This window comes from Branchiostoma belcheri, unplaced genomic scaffold (genome assembly GCF_001625305.1).
Source record: "Branchiostoma belcheri isolate BF01 breed outbred unplaced genomic scaffold, Haploidv18h27 scaffold10, whole genome shotgun sequence".
Classification (NCBI taxonomy): Eukaryota; Metazoa; Chordata; class Leptocardii; order Amphioxiformes; family Branchiostomatidae; genus Branchiostoma; species Branchiostoma belcheri.
Window position 1 is genome coordinate 4,862,360 of NW_017802380.1, and position 18,987 is coordinate 4,881,346.

General features: G+C 39.4%; 1 protein-coding gene across 29 annotated transcripts in view; it reads right to left on the reverse strand.

The window, feature by feature from the left end:
* Nucleotides 1-18,987, reverse strand: part of LOC109469700 (voltage-dependent L-type calcium channel subunit alpha-1D-like) — a 90,727-nt gene that overhangs the window by 24,145 nt on the left and 47,595 nt on the right. For 18 of the 29 annotated variants that reach the window (XM_019768352.1, XM_019768299.1, XM_019768426.1 and 15 more), the window contains 18 exons: nt 18,086-18,179; nt 16,337-16,357; nt 15,573-15,733; nt 14,860-15,085; nt 14,198-14,408; nt 13,810-13,930; nt 13,184-13,382; nt 12,446-12,509; nt 12,012-12,102; nt 11,490-11,537; nt 10,551-10,692; nt 10,138-10,267; nt 8,539-8,598; nt 7,814-7,920; nt 7,360-7,447; nt 6,587-6,694; nt 3,578-3,630; nt 289-435 (listed from right to left, as the gene is read on the reverse strand). In XM_019768352.1, the coding sequence (XP_019623911.1) occupies nt 289-435; nt 3,578-3,630; nt 6,587-6,694; nt 7,360-7,447; nt 7,814-7,920; nt 8,539-8,598; nt 10,138-10,267; nt 10,551-10,692; nt 11,490-11,537; nt 12,012-12,102; nt 12,446-12,509; nt 13,184-13,382; nt 13,810-13,930; nt 14,198-14,408; nt 14,860-15,085; nt 15,573-15,733; nt 16,337-16,357; nt 18,086-18,179 (2,071 nt within the window). Of the gene's footprint in view, nt 1-288; nt 436-3,577; nt 3,631-3,677; nt 3,731-6,586; nt 6,695-7,359; nt 7,448-7,813; nt 7,921-8,395; nt 8,456-8,538; nt 8,599-10,137; nt 10,268-10,550; nt 10,693-11,489; nt 11,538-12,011; nt 12,103-12,445; nt 12,510-13,183; nt 13,383-13,809; nt 13,931-14,197; nt 14,409-14,859; nt 15,086-15,572; nt 15,734-16,336; nt 16,358-18,085; nt 18,180-18,987 lie in introns of all 29 variants that reach the window. The other 11 variants (XM_019768291.1, XM_019768327.1, XM_019768510.1 and 8 more) reach the window with 6 other exon arrangements.

Genomic DNA, 18,987 nt, shown 5'->3' on the forward strand with positions numbered 1-18,987 from the left:
AAGGACAGCAACCATGCATTTCAATGGACGTCATTTCAGCACTTGCGGATGACCTTGATTTGGGGATGACTTGGGTGCTACTAACACAAGAGACAAGATAATCATCTTCATCATTTTGTCTCTTGAGGGTATGCTATTTTTGTTTCACAAAACATCAGTTGATTACCATGTTCTTACTTCACAATTCTCCTTACAAGTGTTGTCATTTCTTCAAAATCACCTGTTGCTTCATGTAATCATGTTGGATATTTACATGGCTAGGTTAGTGTTACTTGGTACTGTACTCACTTGGGCCACCCTTCAAAGGTGGATACTGTAAACAAGGAAAGCATCGCCTGCCCAACGTCATCAAAGTTGAAGACGTTCACGTCCCACTCCCGCTCCTTCTGCTCGGCGTTCTCCACGTTGCCGTCGATATAAACGATATAGTAGCCCCTGGAGCAGTGTACAAGCAGGCATGGACAGTTAGGACACTACCAGCACCACTACCAGTGCTGACCACATGCACTATTCAAGGGCATGCAATCACAGGCTCTTGGCAATGGTGTACTTACCTTCTTTTTTCCTCTTTTTAAAGTCTATTTGAGGCTATATCAATTCATTTTCTTGGTTCTCTGATGTTTTTTGAGGCAAATATGCAGCAAGAGGTAAAATGAAAATGGAACACTGGGTGGGCCACTCGAATCTGACTACATCCAATCCCTGAAACTGTGTGTACAAAGGCATAGACTTTTCTGTCTCACTCAGTGTTGATTTTCCAGTTTAGCAGTAAATCGAGAACCAACAAATTAAATTGAGATTTAGCAACAACCATGCTCCAGATACTAACAAGGCTCCAGATGTCAGAGATCATTACTTTCTCCCCATTATGTTTTTTTACGTATGGAAAAGAAAAAGATGGAAAAGTGTTCCTCGCAGTTGAGTGAAGTGCTTACAGGAACACTTTGATAACAGTGAGCTGTTTCACCACCACCACCACCACTAAGATATGGATACTGCGGTAAGAATTGGCCAGTAAAAAGTGGATGGACATTTGGAACATTCCCCTCTGCACCTGTGATGTCCACCTTTAGTTGGACAATCTCAGAACAGGTGGGTTGGAGCTTTTCAACCTGAAAAAATCTTCCATCCAAAGAGTACATTTTAGCAATTCTAATTGTTTTAGTAGATTTTCCAGTTACATCTGTTGAAGGAACATTATGGACTACTTTCTTGTACTGTATGCAAGAGATACCCACATGAATTGATAGTACTGTACTTATTTCCCCTACAGACAAATTAAATACTTCCTGAGCATCATATATAACAATTACAGAATGCAAAAGAAAAAATCCTCTCAGAATTGAAGCATCTGATGTAGAAAGAAAACAGGAAGAAGATAGAGGTAGTGAAGATGTTTAGGTGTTTGGTCATTTAGGGGAAACGTTTTACATGACGTGTAGTTGAGTAAATTAGAGACGGAAAAGAATTACACTATTAGCTCTCATGATGAATTAAAGACTTTAGAGATGTTAAGTTATGGTATAAATATCTACTACTGAAACAGTTATGTAACGTTACATATTTAGTTAATAAGTAATTATCCTTTTGAGCTGTCCTTTTTGATCTCCAAAGCCTAATCTTACGACCGTATGCCCTGTAAAACTACCTTGAAAAATTATCCTGCTTGAGGGTTTCAATTGGAAAATTCAAAGGGCAGCTGAATCTTACTTGCTGATCAAAGAATATGGGTCTATTGTAAGTGACATCTTTCAATTTCAAAAGTAGTCACAGACCTGACAGAATGTAGGCTATAGAACAACAACATTTTCAATAAGCCAATGATGAAAGATGGCATAAAAAGGACTTATTAATTGTCATTGCCAAAGTTGTAATCACAGTTTTTCTACATTAATGAGATGCAATGTATCAATGGTACACTGCCCATTGATATTCTACTAGCCTCTGCATTTTTGACAGAAAATATAAAATGTCCAAAATATGGAAAGAGTGTAAAGTATTCTAAATCTACATGTACAATGTGCACAATTGTACAATGCAATTCTACTATTAAGTTACAGGAATCGACAAACATTTTAAAGTCACACATGTAAAGACTTAGTATCTCTCTACCATATCTACATAATTTCAAATGCAATAAATTGCACGAGATATATAGTTACACTACTCATCTAATAATTATCTCAGTCCGCATTTTGTGACAAAAGGTGAAAAATTTACAGGGCATCGAAGTTTTGGTGATGTTGCTGTAAAATTAAAGAAAGTCGTGAGAAAAATTAGAAAAATCGATGAAGATAGTGTCCCAGGCGATGAGGTGCTAATAAAATATAGGATGGAATGAAGAATAAGGGCTGTTCCAGTTAGCATAACCGATGGCAGACAGAGAACAGAAGACAGGACAGAGAGATGGAAGGGTCGAAGGTCAGGTCATAGGTCAGGTCAAGGTCAGAAAGTGATGGAGAGAGGATGAGAAGAACAACAGAGAAGTGACATGAATGAGCAGAGAGAGGGTAGATGGAGCAAAGGTGCTTGGCTGAAGCTAAAAGCTCAAGCTTCTGTTAATGTGTTATGACACACCGTGGTACACCGTAACAAAAAATCAAACCGGTGGTACGTCAAAGGTGGTGGGAAAAAATCATGCAAGTTTAACACTATAGGTACTGTTACTATATGAACTGGTTAGTTAACTGGTAACACTTTGCTACACTACATTACTACATAGAATTGGGATACTATGATATCACTACTTGGATCAATGAAAACTGCATGAAAAAAGGAAAGCACAGTGTCTGTTTGGAAGATCTCTGATTAGCAGATGTGTCTTGAATGCGGCTGAAAACATCAGCACCGCACAAGATTAGAGTTGAAAGTTGCAAATTAGAGTCTGTGAAGTATTATTTGTTAGGAAACACTTGGACAGACTGGATGGAAATGGTGATGTACTCTCACATTCATTTTGTGAAAGATGTGATGTTTTTCCCCAGCGCAACATGAGGCATTTTGCACATGGTCAATGACACTGTGAGCATGACAACTGGGCAATGTTCTTGTCAATCCAAGCCTTGACAAGCCTACATTCCTTGCAATATGGATTCACACTTGTTACAAACACACAGTACAGTGAGTTGGACTGTGTCACGTCATATGGAACTGGCTTTCCTCATCTGCAGTGTTTCATGTCTCCTATAAGGAAGACACACACACAGTAACAGCAACAAAGAACACAGATTCAAAGCACACGGGGAACAAAAACATGAGATCCACACGAACAGTCACACGGAAGTAAACAGGAAATGAGATAGTGGGAGGTGTAGTCTCTACAGAGTGCGATGGAGATGAGGATGGACAATCATAAGGGGGACAGTCTAGAAGCATCAGATGGTATAGGTAACGAGAGGGTACGTATGCAAAAAGGATAACGTGATATACAAGACAAAGTAAACTTGCACATGTCCATACAAGTATGCTAAGTGGAACACCCCTGGCAGTGCTGCCAGGTGCCTGTTGCACATGGGTGGGAAGAAAGGTAGCCCGCACCCACATGCTGTACTTACGCCAAAAGGCACCAAGAACTTACTTGCACTCGGCAGCAGTCTTTTTGGATTCATCATTACATTGAAAAAATGTACCCTGCAGGGAAGAGGGGGGAGGAAGAATCAGAAGTGGCAGTCACTTACTTGCAGACGTCTTCAGTCATTTTAGACAGATCATTGCAATATTGAAACTTGCCCTGTATGGGAATGGGTAAAATTGGATACAAAGTGAAGTGACAGGGGGAGGGGAAACAAAGGGTGGAGAAATAGAAAACAGCAAACAATGTTGTTGTCTGTGTTACAATCAGTTGTTGCCAGGATGCTTCAGGCAGACCAAGATTGTCTTTTAAAGTCCAGTGCTTAGTAACCCTGAGTCTAGGCAACTAGGTTGAAGTTTGAATCCTGGCTGTTGTTGCTCTCACCCTACATATGCTACTGCAAACCGTTGAAGCCCTTAGGACAGGACATTAGGCAGTGGTTCACTGTTGAACATGTTAAAAAGAGCTAGGGGAATTTCCCTGATACAAACAGTACCGGTACATACTGGTAGAGCCTTCTCTGTCACAACCAGAGGAAAATTAGCTCTTCAGTGAACTGGATCAAGGTCACTTTTTTAGACATTCAGACACTAACAGATTTCTTAAAATCCTTGATTTTCATAGTCTAGATTTGATGACCTCTGATACTGCTGGTATTAAAATTCAAAAGCTCATTGAGGCACTTCCTGGGTGGGGCAATTCTCATGAAATTCAATTTTCTTTGACATATGTATAATAAAGGACTTGGCTTGTTCAGGGGGCAAGATAGCTGGAGAAAACTTGTTCTGGTTGAGGCATCCTGGCCAACAGTTGTAATGAATCAACCACTCATTCTGCTAAAAGAAAGCAATATGCACTCCATGTCATTAACCAGCCACCATGCTTCTAAATCAGGTAATTTTACATTTTAATCGATTCTACAAGGTCAAATAGCATTCCACCTAAACAAAAAAATATCCAAAACTCTATTTGCATGCTTTTCTGAACTAAAAAAGAAATGTGCAAGTAACTCAGATCAAAAGGTACAAATGTCTTAGCCAGATCTGATCACATTTTGCATTCCTTTTCTGTTGATTACAAAAACATTCTCAAATTATCTAGACATGCTAACAATACGTAGAGGTAATTAACTTGTAGAAGTGCCAGTGATAGCTGCAGGTCTTGCCGACCCACAGCACAAAACTTGTAAAGCAGTCCACGACAAACAGTGTGCACGACAATCAGGCGTTAGTTACATCCGAAAACAAATGGCATGCTATGAAACAAAGAGGGCAAACGAGGCGGTATGCCATGACAGTCGTCGACAGCCCAGCTGCAGAAATAAGAGTGTGGACCATTCCGTGCTATGGGTACATGCTGATGCAATGTGTCACCACAGAACACGGCGATGGTTTGCCCCCTAGTTTCCTAGGATGCGCTGAGTTAGACATTCACAGTGAGAAGTATGTTGGGTTGGTGTTATTTGCTGGTGTGGAAAAAAAGAGGACGGGGGGAGGACAGGGACAGCACAACAAGGCATTGACACTTCACTCACAAATGGCATTGCTACCAGAGTTTCCTTTCCACTCACCACAGTTCACTTACCATCCTTCAGTCTTTCAGAGACTTTGATTCAAGCAAAAACTTTTCTCCTTTAACATTGAGATAAACTGAATGAAAATTCACGAAAAAAGTGTCAAAGTAACCTTAGTAAATGAATAATATTACCTCCTTGGAATTTGCATTTAGTGAGTGATAGCTATTGATGAATATCATATCTTAGATGACAATTGCCATATAAAAAATTGAATTGTGCCTTACTTTGAGCAACATGAAAGATGGCCACACATTCTATGTCATCCCTAATCATGCTCAAAAACTTTCCAATTGGCCAAACTAGTTGAATTGAGCTGGCTTTCTTATTTTCTTATTCAGAATCAATGCATGACAGGATGATAATACAAGGTATGAAGACCTTGTGTGCAAAAGCACTTTTATCACAACATTTTCAGTGACTGAAGTCATTTCTCATTGAGTAGTCAAGAAGATTAAAAGATGGTAGGGAATTCAAAGTAGTAAGTAGAAAGGAGACACGGATCCTTTTCTGCCACACATCAGTAACAACAAGCAGCACAAGGAGACATGGTGAAACACTTTACAATGGTGGTCCATTCAGTAAGTGCCTTGTTTTAGTGGGAGGTCTGAGCTAGGAAGGGTGGCCATGCATTCTTCGGCCTGCCAGTTCACCAAAAACCTCTTAGAACTATCTCATGCTGGTTTCTTGATATTAACCATATCAAGCATTTGACAAGTCAACACACAAGGACAGATGCATGGTCTTTTCTCACAAACATTTGCTGATGTTTGTGCCAAAAGGCATAAGAGTTTAAATGAAGTAAACAATTTGTAAACCTAGGGGTGTATGGTGCAGCTGCTAGCAACCTTGTTTCTGCACTAGAAGTTCAAGTACAGGCTTATTCACAAGACCTGTATTTTACCAAAATAGGTAAAGTCAAGCTGTGGTCTGTACTGCTATGTGTACTTGTGAGAAAGGAGTTTTCTTGATGTACAAAGCATCTGTCCTTCTTGTCACGACCAGTGGAGAATTAGTTCAGTAAGCCAAACGAGGTTGGGATATGTTTTCTGTTTCATCTTTGGGGGGAGGGGCAGGGTCAAACCATACAGGACTTTCTCCAGGTTTAGAAAGACAAAATTAGATGGGAATTTGGATGCTCAATGTTGATGATTTTCATTTACTATCATTAGTTCAATCTGTCATTTTAATCTTACAAAAATATATCTTGTCATGTCATAAGATTCAGATTTTTTGGACAGACAAGGTGAAATTTCTGTCCGTCCTGACAAAGCAATTTCTGTCCCGGGAGAGATGGGTCCTGGAGACAGCCCTGGTCAAACGATGTCCTTGCACTTACTAGACAGACTCCACATTAATGTGACAGCATTGGCAGTTAAAAAGTGGACTGTTGTGGGAGGGAATCCACAACCGGCTAGTACTGCATGCAGCCACATCGTTACCTTGAAGAGTTGGACACCGATGACTGCAAAGATGAATTGTAGGAGGAAGGTGACCAGCATGATATTCCCGATAGATTTGATGGCAACAAACACGCATTGGACGACATGCTGCAGAGAAAGAAAACAAGGAGGAAAAAATTGTCAACATGTCATTGATAGATCTATGCCATTGCTATATCCTATCATCATGTCACAGAGACATAGGTGTCAGGTTCTGCTCATCTACATATTCAGTTTGACTCCCTCAAAGTTTCTGCACAGACACCATACGACACCTTGGCATTACTTGGAAACAAAGATATGCTCAGAGACAGCTGGGTCAACCATTACCAAGTGAACAATGTTATCATGTTGGGATAAGATAATGAAAATCAATAAGTAGGATATGAGGGGATTTCGCTGTTCACCTCATCTATAACTTAATTCGTCCCATAGCTCAACATTGCTAAATTGTCTGGGCCACATGCCTGAAGTCATGGTCTCAACAGGATACACTGACCCAAATCTCTCTTTGAACATGAGCTAAGCTCTGGATAGGAAAATAGGTCTTGGAAGAAAAGTACATGATGATACTCTTTAAGCCAGCACCATATAGAATTGAGTCAATGAGTCACTCTGTATAATGGACATCGTTAACTAAAACAATTGACAATTACATTTTCGGTCCAATAAATGACACTTCAAATGAATCACAATATCCCAAGAGTATAACAAACACTGTTAGCCAGATGACCCAGTCTATGTGGAATCAGAAAGATTTAAAGGAGACATACTTTCAGTCCTTTGGCTCGATTAATTGCTCGTAGGGGTCGAAGGACCCTCAGTACCCTGAGGATCTTAACCACTGATACTCCTCCTTTCCTGTGGGCAAAAAACAAATCTTCAAATCAAATTTATTTCTAGTAATACTGGTACTGTAAGTCATTTTACTCTTAACTCCATGTAAGGCTCACTTGCGGCATGAAATAACACAGTCATACAGTACAAAGTTTCCAATGATGCTTAAAATGCATAGAAGTTCCTGTACAGGCATTTTCTCTGGGTTAACAAGTCACAAACTTCTTATAAAGTTGAACATGCACCTATGTGCTTGCCAACTTTGAAAGGTATTCATACAGAGCAGACAACGTCCACATCTGTATGGCATCTTTACTGTGATATTTAAGACATACATGTAATAATGTCTGGATTAGGATTTTTATCTAAAATCAAGAAAGACTAACTTACGGGAACGCAATAGAAATGAGGGACACGGAGACAACCAGCAAATCCAATAGGTTGAAGGCACTGCGGCAGAATGACCCCGGATGCATGATGAACCCAAACACTATCACCTGCAGACGGACACACAAGACAGTTAGAAACAGATTCCTTCATTCATCCTGCACCTGAATGCCTATCTTATACAATCCATATAACCAGGAATATTATAACTGTCCATAAAGTTGTTTTGTTTCGCAACTAAAAACATTATGGGGGTTGCTAATTTCTCCATACTTTACCATACATGACTTGTGAATAATCATGGTAGCTTGTTTTGTACATGCAAATTACTTCAGAGACTTAAAATCCATTGGGCTTTCACTATGCAACCTTTACAGTTGTGGTAATTGGAAGTAATAAGGGTATTGAAAATCCAGTGATGTGAAGATAGGATTATATACTAAAAGGATATATTTATAGTACAGTGCACCAGTGAGCTTTAAATAGATTGCACAAAGGACTCTGGAATAGAAGAGATTGAAACTGTCATCAGTTAGTACGGTAAGAGTTCCATGCTCTTCCTGCTTACCTTGCTTTAACGCTTACCTTAAGTAAAATTTCAACTGTGAATGCAGTTGTGAAAACATAGTCCATATATCTCAGATGCTGCAAGACAGGGGAGAGAGAAAACAAAAAAGGGGGGTATTGAACTCGTTACCTCGAACACTGACAAACAATGGAAAGCTTACCTTCAGTATAATTTCAATTGTAAATGCAGAGGTGAAGACATAGTCCATATATCCAAGAATCTGTGATGGCATAGGAAGGACGGTACAGATGTTAGTGGACAGCTGATGAGAAGAGTCTGGCAGAAGGCTTCTTCTTCCAGTAGGCGATGAGTCGGAATGATTGTTTAAATGTGGTCAGACGTCGTCTGTGCCTTGTTAACCAGTGTGATCTAGTATGAGGTCTCGTTAGCATAGGCAAACATACATGATACAGCAGTGATGTTACATTAAACAGGGCTCGGAATACATGTACTGGGGGCATGTGTACATGCACTTTTCATCTAGATATTTGTGTAGGGTTAAGTATAAGTGTACTACGAAAAGGTACTATTAACTATACAACTTATTCTTGACATTTATGTCAGAAAAATAATAGAAACTTTGATGCATTGCTTATGTTGTGCACCTCAATCTTTCTCAAGACATCTAAATTTTCTAAATTTAGGTGCAACTATTCCCAAATGAATTTGGAGCCCTGTCAAAAATTAACAAGCACCATGGTGGGTTCATTAGAGCAATCATGTACAGCAGCTAGTTAAGTACAGCTGTACTAGTCCAGCCCCATGTGCATTAACTGGCATGATGGATGCATTACTTAGTATGAACTGGAATGAAACAACCTTCATGAATATAATGAAGGTGAAGGTTGAATTCGGAGACAACAAAATGAAATGTTTAAAATTCAACATTCTGAAGCCTTCTGAAACATGTCTTGAATTGGTAACTCAAAACTACTTGAAACAGATTTTTGACAAAAATGACAACGGCTGGATTTCAAACTCTTTCTAGCTGCTAAGAAACATTCTGAATCTCCTGTGAAACTCTGAATTTGCCAGAAAAGGCCATTTGCCAAAAAGGACACTTTGTATTATCTAGTACTGTACATTATGATCCATGAAAAGATAGCATTATCATATTTTGATCAAAGACATAATTCTGTTGAACATAAGCTATCTCAGGTATCAATTCTATGATCTAACTCAAAGTCTGTAAAACAGAACTTCTCTCAAATCCTTTCATATAGTACAGGCCATTTCTGATTGGTATCTCATGCTTGCAGTGCAAGTAAATTCTGTTCTGATTTTTTTACAACCAACACTTAAGATTGAGTATTCAAACAATGAATGGACTTTGAAGTCATGCATTATTGGGTTGCCTAAAGATTGTGGACTCGGTTCAATTAATATGGGTTGCAGCTTAGCAGTGATAGTGTTTGTAACAGGCAGTAGCACAACATTATATTCAAGGCAGCTGATTTTGAGCAGTTAAGAAGTCTGACATAGCATTCCTGCTAGACTGGTGTCTTTAGATGATTTTTCGGTGGGGCACTTTCAACTGTGTCTAGGGTGTCCAATATATGAAAACTTCCAAATATATACCATATGCTATAAAAGAATGTTTTTCGATAGTTTTGGGTCTAAATTTACAAATTACAAATTTGAAGCACTCCCTAGATTTCTTGCATCTTTAGCACTCCCTACTTTGCTCCCCACCCTCCCCAATGACCACCCTGTGCAGTGGTGTCTGCAGGAATGCTAGTCTGAAGGGTTTATGCCGTACTATGTTCCTGGGAGACTCGGCCCGTAGCGGATCCTCTGCAGCCAGCGCAGCACTGCTGATCAGGATAAGGGCCAGGATCAGGTTGGTAAACACGGGATGGGTAATTATCCTGTGGCATATCTTCCTCAATCTGGCGAGTAAAATGGAAGAATCACTCATTAAATCATCTAACACTATGTTAAGTACATGACATTGTTTAAAAGTGATGCCAACTGTTCTTGAACTCCATGACATGACTATCATTACACAAATGGTGCCTTGTTTCACAATGACTCATCATCATCAAAACTACAATGCAAGAAATGTTCCTTGAATAAATTTTGTAACTCTCCACATGCACAGTCTAGAATCGATTGAGATGTCTGTATGTGAATACACAAAACATAGTAGGTTTCCCTCCAGTTTGTACTTACAAGTTGGTTGGACTAAAGATGAAGAAGGCCGAATATTCAGGGATCGGAAGTTTCTCGTCTGGGATATACACTTCGGACATACGGCGCGGTCGGGCGCCTACTGGGGTGGGTTTCAAACCCTCTTCGTCGTCGTCATCCTCCTCTGCAACGTCAAGAAGAAGACGATTAAGTTAAGGTTAAGACAACAATGTACCTCTAAGCTGAACTTTTTTATTGGAACGAATATGTACTGTTTTCTGAATTTACAGTAACTGTAGTAGTCATTGAAAGAATCATGAATGTATGAATGCAGTGAATACTAAGACAGATTCTAACAATTTGAAAGAAGAATTTACAGTAGTGTGGTTGCAACAGCAAAAAGTTTTAGGACACAAAAGTTAGTTTGTTAACAAAACAGGAGGAAGCAAATCATCATTAGTACCAGAGGTGTCAAGTAGCTGGAATAGTGAATTTAAATATATTCATGGTTAGTATTCACATTCATGTCCTATGAATAAAGACAACTAGTGTTGTTAGAGCTTTCAACTTGGAGAGTGGTAAAAGAGTAGCAAATTAAAGCTTTCCGGTAGAGTTAGTATGTCCCCATTAGTACATTGTACATCATTGCTGTGGCTGTTCACATCCAGACCTACCGTCCCAGTAGTCCGATCCCTCATCTTTTTGTGGGTAGCAATCATGAGAAAGTACTTGTGAGTTATCTTTGAAAACTTGCAAAGTACATGGCTCAACATGCATACACTCATTTCTAAGAGAGTAACTGATGTAGTCATGTTTTCTGCAGTCTACTTTATTATTTCCAAGGGCATATTTTTCTGATATAGAATTATCTGATGGTTAAGTGTTGTGCATATCTATTCAAGCTACATTCTGAAAACTCTTGGTGTAAGGGTCTCTGGTCTGTAGCTCCAACTCAGTTTGCTGATCTCCTACAGGACCTACCATCCCAGGGTAACCCTGCAGCTGCTGCCTCATCAGACAGTTCCTCTCCTTCAGGACACACAGATAAACAAAGGACACCAACAGAAGGTGAATGAAAGAAAGTCAAACAGAAGCTACAAAATCAACACAACACAATACTTGGCAGGAGGAAGCAACATGATAGGAAATCCACCATTATGTAAAGAAAGAGCAGAACAAAAAAACGGGAAATAATCTATTGCTTCAAATATGTGTTCACAGTATTTGTCAGTCACAGAAGTTCACAGTACAGTAGCTTGTGTATTGGAAATTGAAGAGCAGGATTCTAGTGTTGCATCTCCTAACCCAGGGGTACTTCGAGGCTGAACCTTCTGGTATGTGGGTTTTTGAGTCAGTAATAATCAGTCATCATCGACTGCGATGACATCATCAAATCCAGATTTCCTGAAAGTCTGGATCTATGTCTAACAAACCCTCTAGTCTCCTTGAAGAAATCATCAGAAAACAAGGCAAGCAGTCTTAACAATGAAATGCGATCTTTACCTCCGCCTTCTCCAGCGGCTTTATCTTTTTCTTCGTCTTCTGCTTCTTCGTCAATATCCGTCTGAGTGGTATCAGTCACATCTATTTTTACCTGGAACAAACACAAACATACAGTCATGGTCTGAATCATTGAATTCTGAAGTCTAATGCATAACACAGCAGCTGAACCACTAGTCAACTGGAAGGGTTGTTAAAAGCTTTTACACCATTTTCTAAGGAGAGCCACCTAATCCTTGGGCAAGGTTGAAAAGACACCATAGTGACTTTATAACTTTTAAACTGATTGGACTTGAGGCAGTTAACATATTCAAATATCTGGAAATGACTACTGCACCTAAAAATTTCTTGAGTTCATTCTCTTCTGTTGGAGAGCAGATTAATTTTTTTCTGTAATGTTACAGGCATTTTGTACAGGCACATTGAGAAATGGTTACCTTGGTGTGACTGGAAGCACTCTCCGGTGAGATGGGTCGCATCTCCATGGATTCCTGTGACCTGCTGAGGAATGGAGCAATGAGGACAAGACCGGAAAATGTTAGTATGGGTTAGTACCATTAGTAGCATTGAATACACCATAATGATTAGTAACATTAGTACAGGTTAGAAAAATATTACTTGTCATAGTAATAAGTTTGCACGTGTTCTAGCTAGGAGATTTCAACCAGTGACTAGTGATCTCTGTCTTTGTGAGACTGAAAACACATATTCCAGTAATGACCCTTCTCACGACCATAAGTTTGAATTTCTGCTATAGTTGCTCACCAACATGCTTAATACCAGGAGGCTTACAATCAAAACCAGTAAATATTGTCTCTCCTACCATCATTCTCATATTCATAACTGAATGTTATCCTTGGGAAGGTATGTTAAGTTACAAAACCTTGTGGTACAGGTAAAACAGTTAAAACACAATTGTTGGGTACTAACGACATTGTCCTACTACTCACTCTCATTTCAGCACCAAGGACAAGACCCATCAATTTCGAATTTCATGAATTGTGAAGTTATTATTCAAATTAAAGCAAGGAGAATTTACCTGACAGTGTATATACTGTACACGTAGCATGCCCTTTTTGCTGCAACCCATGGACTACTAGCTTTGCTACTGGTAGATTCTAGAACAAGTAATGTCCCCATCTCCTCTCTGTTCTAGCAGTCACATGCTGCCTTACCCTTTAGGTTTTCCACCTCCTGTGTGGTTCATCTTGGGGCTTCCTTCTGCAGGCTTCTCCTCCGCTGAAGACAGAGCCTTCAGCTCCTCCTCTTTCTTGGCCTCTTTCTCTGCCTCGGCCGCCTCCTCAGCCTCAGTCAAGGCATCAGCATCAGCCAGGTTGTCCACCGCAATGGCCAAGAACACGTTCAGGAGGATGACTGGTGGAACAAGCGTTAAGGAAGCAAAATACACTCTATAACAGTACATATTACTGATATCTACCTCAAGACATAAAATGAAAATAGATCTACTTGACATAAGCAAAAGTTTGCTATGTGAAGAAAGTGCAATGGCATTGCACATTTCAGTAGGCCAATATGTGTTTTTTCTTGATTTCCCCATATTAAAACTGATGCCGGAAGATCCTATGAAGGAATGAATTTAGTCTACAAATGACATGTTCTGACTGTTGCAGTTCAATGTTGCTGACTGTGTACTTCAGCTTTTGCTTTGCTTGCTACAAAACGTACATATATTCTAATCAATCCAACTTTACAAGACAGGCAGACTGAAGATGTTTTCTTTAACCGATGATATCCCTCTGCATCTTGTGGTAGAGTTGGAGGAACAACAAAAGAAGGATACAGTTGCCACAGATGAACAGGATGATGAAATAGAAGCAGGCCAGGATTCCAATCTGACTGACCCCACCGTACGACTGGATACCGGTGTACATTACTTCGTTCCAGTCCTCTCCTGTTAGGATCTGTGGATTCAAAAAGGAAGTTATTAGTAAAATTACTGGGAAAAACAGCAAAATTTTCAAAAAAGCTTGTGTGAATACTGTCTACTAAGTAATTTACTCTTATCAAAATGGTTCAATGTTGTATCATCTAGATAAACAACTGTACCAACAATGTAGTTGTTAACCTTCTTCCTACTGAAGAAGCCCTTTACCACCAGCTTTGTAACCGTTACAGGGTTATGCAGTAGGGTAAGGGTTAAACAAAACAATGACCAACGCCATTCTCACCTGGAATACAGTCAGCAGGGATTGCCAGAAAGTGTCAAAGTTACTACGATCTTTCTGCTGGGTGTCGTCGAAGTTGAATTTTCCTCCGAAGATCTGCATCCCCAGCAGTGCAAAGATGAGTATAAACAGAAAGAGTAGAAGCAGCAGGCTGGCAATGGAGCGGATCGAGTTTAGCAGTGATGCAACCAAGTTGCTCAGCGCACGCCAGTATCTGGAAAAGACAAGATGGACCCAGTTGAGATTAAAGTCTTAAAGTATGGATGTTGCTTCTAGTTCCTCATTCATTCATTCATTCATTCAGTTCCTTCTTCAGATACAGAGCACTGTTGTTTCATTATAAATTTATGCTCTTTCAACTGACAAATCATAATATATGGTTTAAGTTAAATTTCTAGATTTCCAGTGCCTTTTCAAATCTTAACTGACCAGCGTCTACAATTAATTGTTCAACTGTAAGTGTATAATAATATTGTGTAATATATCTTGGTAGTCATTCGTCGCCGAAGATGACTGTCGGTGTGCTCAATCACGAGGGATAAGACCTCATATGGCTTGTAATGTATAACTAGATTCAATTTTACTATTTGAGAACATACATATCAGTTCTTGAAATACATGTAATTGGTGGTGTGTGAGACATAAGCAATAAAGACAGTACTTACTTTGTCACTTTGAAGACTCTTAGAAGTCTGACGCACCGAAGCACACTGACTCCGAGTGGCTGGATGACCCCTGTCTCCGTCAGGATGATCTCGATGATGCTGCTGATCACCACAAAGCAGTCAAAGCGGTTGAAGAGGGAGACCTGGTAGGCTTGCCATCCCAGGGCATACATCTTCACCACCATCTCCAGGGAGAACAGGGACACAAAGAACAAGTTGGAGATTTCTGGAAAAACAAGGGAGAGAATTGGACATGGGTTAATCGTTATCACACTTTGCCTTTTATGAAACACAAACATCATTCAACAAGACTTTCCTACATGATTTTAACTTGTTGATGTTGAGAATATCATGAAACAGTGAATGCAATACCTGGAACCATAAAACAAAACAGAAGAAAAACTGCCGGGCACCATCACCTAAACTTCAGCACCAAGGACAGATGTTGCCGGCTCTTTCTTTTTTTGAATTTCATGCATTGTGAGGTGATTATGCCTAATGAATGTCATTATCAATTTCATTGTTTTGGCTGACACACAGTAAATGTTAGCCTGCAAGTTTGGCCAATGCCTCCTCAGAAGGTTTGCAACCATTACAAGAGGTGAATAACTAGAGAACAACAGCTGCTGAGCCAGGATTCGAACCCAACCTAATGGTCTAGAAGCACAATCCCTTATCAGTAAAACTCCATACTTTATGAAGTAATGACTTACTCTGTACTTCTTCCAGCCAGGGAGGTTGTCTGTAATGTTCGGACGCCAGTGTGCAGGTGTTGAGGAACACCATCACAATCACGAACCAGTAGAACACTGTGGTTTTCACTGCTGCTCGTAGTTGCCGCCGAATTAGCCTGTTTGTTCTCCTCCACCGTCGTCTGGGGAGAAAAACATCAGGAGTCCAGTGAGTACAATAAAAAATATGTACTCCATAGGATAAGTACAATAAAAGATATGTACTCCATAGGATTCTGTGTTAAAGGGCATTTGCATAACTAATAATCTGACATAATCATTGGTAAGTGCTGTACATATAGGAACATAAGACCCAGAGGAAGGTCACTGAAGGGTTACCAAAACCTTGGCTAGCTAAACCTCATTTACATGATTGAAGAACATCATTTTCCTTATAATCTATTTGCTGATGATATAAAAAATAGACAATATAAAAATGCTCGAGGCACAACTGTACCTTAATCAAAATACAACATAAGATGTCAGTGAGATAGCATTGTTTGTTAGGAAGATTTATCAGGACAGTGAAACAGGCATGCTTCAACAGCCAGCATTTAAAAGGTGGCAAACGAAAATCTCCAGCCAAATTTAGTGCAAGAGTCAGCCACTGTATAGCTAGACAGCCATCAGGTAGAATAAGCACAGCTATAAAACATCAGCAGCCTGCACACTGTGCCGGATATATTGAGATCACACTCAGTTATCTAAATGATTTGAAAAGGAGGCATCTCCTGAGCCATACTCACAAACAATTCGTCGGACCAGCACTATCTCAGCGAAAAAGAAACAGCAAGGAGCATGCAGCCACAGCAGAACGTAAAGGCAAATATGGAGAAAAAAAAATGAACAAAGCAAAAAGCAACATAAGGGTGCATGTCACAAAGGCAAATAATACAATAAAAAATTTAATCAACACACTAAGCTTATACTCATGAGAGCCTTTCTTGAGACAAAGATATCTTCACTAAAAATTTAAGGAACAGTCTGCATCATATACTATGTAAAGTATTCAGAAATGACTTTCTCTATGAATAAATATTTGATTTGTGACTTTTTTGACCATTGACCTAAACATGTATGTTTTGAATGATAACCCTTTTCCACACAGTCGATATTGCCTGTATCTATATTTGATAACATTTATTTCATTTACCAAACCATGCATCAATCCATGGACCATATATCAATGCAGCCAGTGCAATACATAAATGACTCCAGGCCAATTCTTTATCCCAAAATTCATAAAAGTGAGCCATCTGTTGCAGTAGAATAGCCTTTCAAATTAAAGTGGGTGCTTTTATGGTTCCACCATCACCATTTGCTAAGTGATACATGATGGTAACCGGAACTCTTTGTTTTAGTAATAACAGGAAATGTTGACAGAGGTTTCACAGAAAAATGACCAAATGCAGTCCAAAAAAAATTGTAGAAGAACATGATTAAGATTAATGCAAATTCACACAAAAATGCCTAAAATTTCAGTATAGGGCCACTAAATGTTGCTATGGGCCAATGAAACTGCAATTGATGTCAATTCGGGCCTCTCGTGAACATTAATAGTTTTGAGTGCCCCTCAGATGCCTACGTTTTCTAACAGTCTAAATGACCATCATATCAACTGCAGCAGGGTCTTCTGTTGGTCTACACCATATGGAAGATGGGCAGACCATTACATGTACAGTCCCTTAGGGAACATGCAGGTATACATTTTAATGACAGTCAGTCTCTTCTTTAGTCAATAGACTGCAGCTTGGGTTAGCAAAAAGTTTGGATAATTCTTTGAACTCAGTTGAAGGAAAGATATTATAGTTTCTTTATTTTGCAGTCAGTATTCTACAACCAAATGTTGTTAAAATTCCTGTTTCATCCTTTCCAAGAATTTTGATTTTTTAAAATGATATAACATGGAAGTCTCAGGATAAAAATAAAGTTATGCAAGTTTATGACACGGGGTTGACAAAATTTCAAAGCAATTCTAGGAATTTAAAATGTAAGAGTGAGGGTGCACAGCAGTCAATGCAAAGTTATTGCAGTTGACACTCTGCAAGTTAAGGTCAGCAGAACTTCAGGAATTTGAACTTTCTTCCAGGAAAGGACAATCATAGCAGACAATACGCTACACAACCTGAGGTCATGAAACTTTCAATGATTCTTGGAAATTTGCCTTTTTTCCATTAACATAGCCTTAAGGGTCTTGGGCTGAACACAGATAAGTCTTTCTCTGCAACCTGGATACTGCTACAATTCTAGAAACCATAATAACTTGTGCAAGGCTTGTTTTAACCTTGGCAGCTTTCATGGTGCCCAGCATGGGCACCGAGCCAACCGGAAATAAGACCTGAGCTTGTGGCAGGCTTTCATGATATAAAGTCAATCTTGTGCCCTGTCACTACGCATCACCATCATCCTAACCTTACTGCACTTTCTGCAGATAAAGTGTTTATCAATCTGCGGCGGGGGTGAGCAGATTATCCGTGTCAGAGCGCTGTACTCACTTGTGCCTTGCCCACCCGGAAGGCTCTGCACCGATGGGGCCTTCGCCGGCTTCCAGCGCTTCTGAAGCTGAGCCAGCATCACTGGCTTTCTCCTCTGCAGCAGAACAAGAGAAGAGAATGTGCATTACTTAACCTTCTCCCTGCTGCCTAACCCAAACCAACAGAGACTTGGTAGCCAAATGGCAACTTCAGTGTGCTAAAGGTTGTGTAATAATACAAACAATTGTATCACATTTGTAGTTGTCTATACTCAATGCGATTATTCTGATCTGAAAGAAAGTATTGATTATAGAGAAATCTTAATTTCACATTTTAAGTAGCTTAAGCTTACACACTGTAAAATAAGATATGAGTTATATAGTGTAGCCATTATATAGCATGGTCTTTGCTGCCATGATGAGACTTTATATTTGCTGACCATCACCATTTTCACCTTACTAATGCATCTGTACTAAACTAGTCCTTACCACCAGTATTTACACTGTGTAAGAAAAAGCAGCAAGTTCACCTCATTATGTCCTTCCTATCACCCTTAATGTTATACAATGTAAAGTTAGTATTTTCCGCCATTATATTTACCTTTACATATGTATGCCATTGGTAAGACGGGCATCTCTACATACTATTTTAAACAGCAGAATGGCACTAAAAGTACATTACATGAATCTACTGACTAAAAAGCTCCCAAAAGGAAGGCAGACTAGTCACCACAGTTATATCTAGAGAAGTACAACCATACTATAGTCAGGTCTCTCTGCATTAGAATTCCAACATGTGTATTTGATATCAAATACCAGGAAGTGCTACTACATGTACATCTAAATTTAATATATATCAGTGCTTATAAGCCATATGTATTTGCTAGTTTGTGATTTTGGCCACCAGCATCTTATAATTACTGG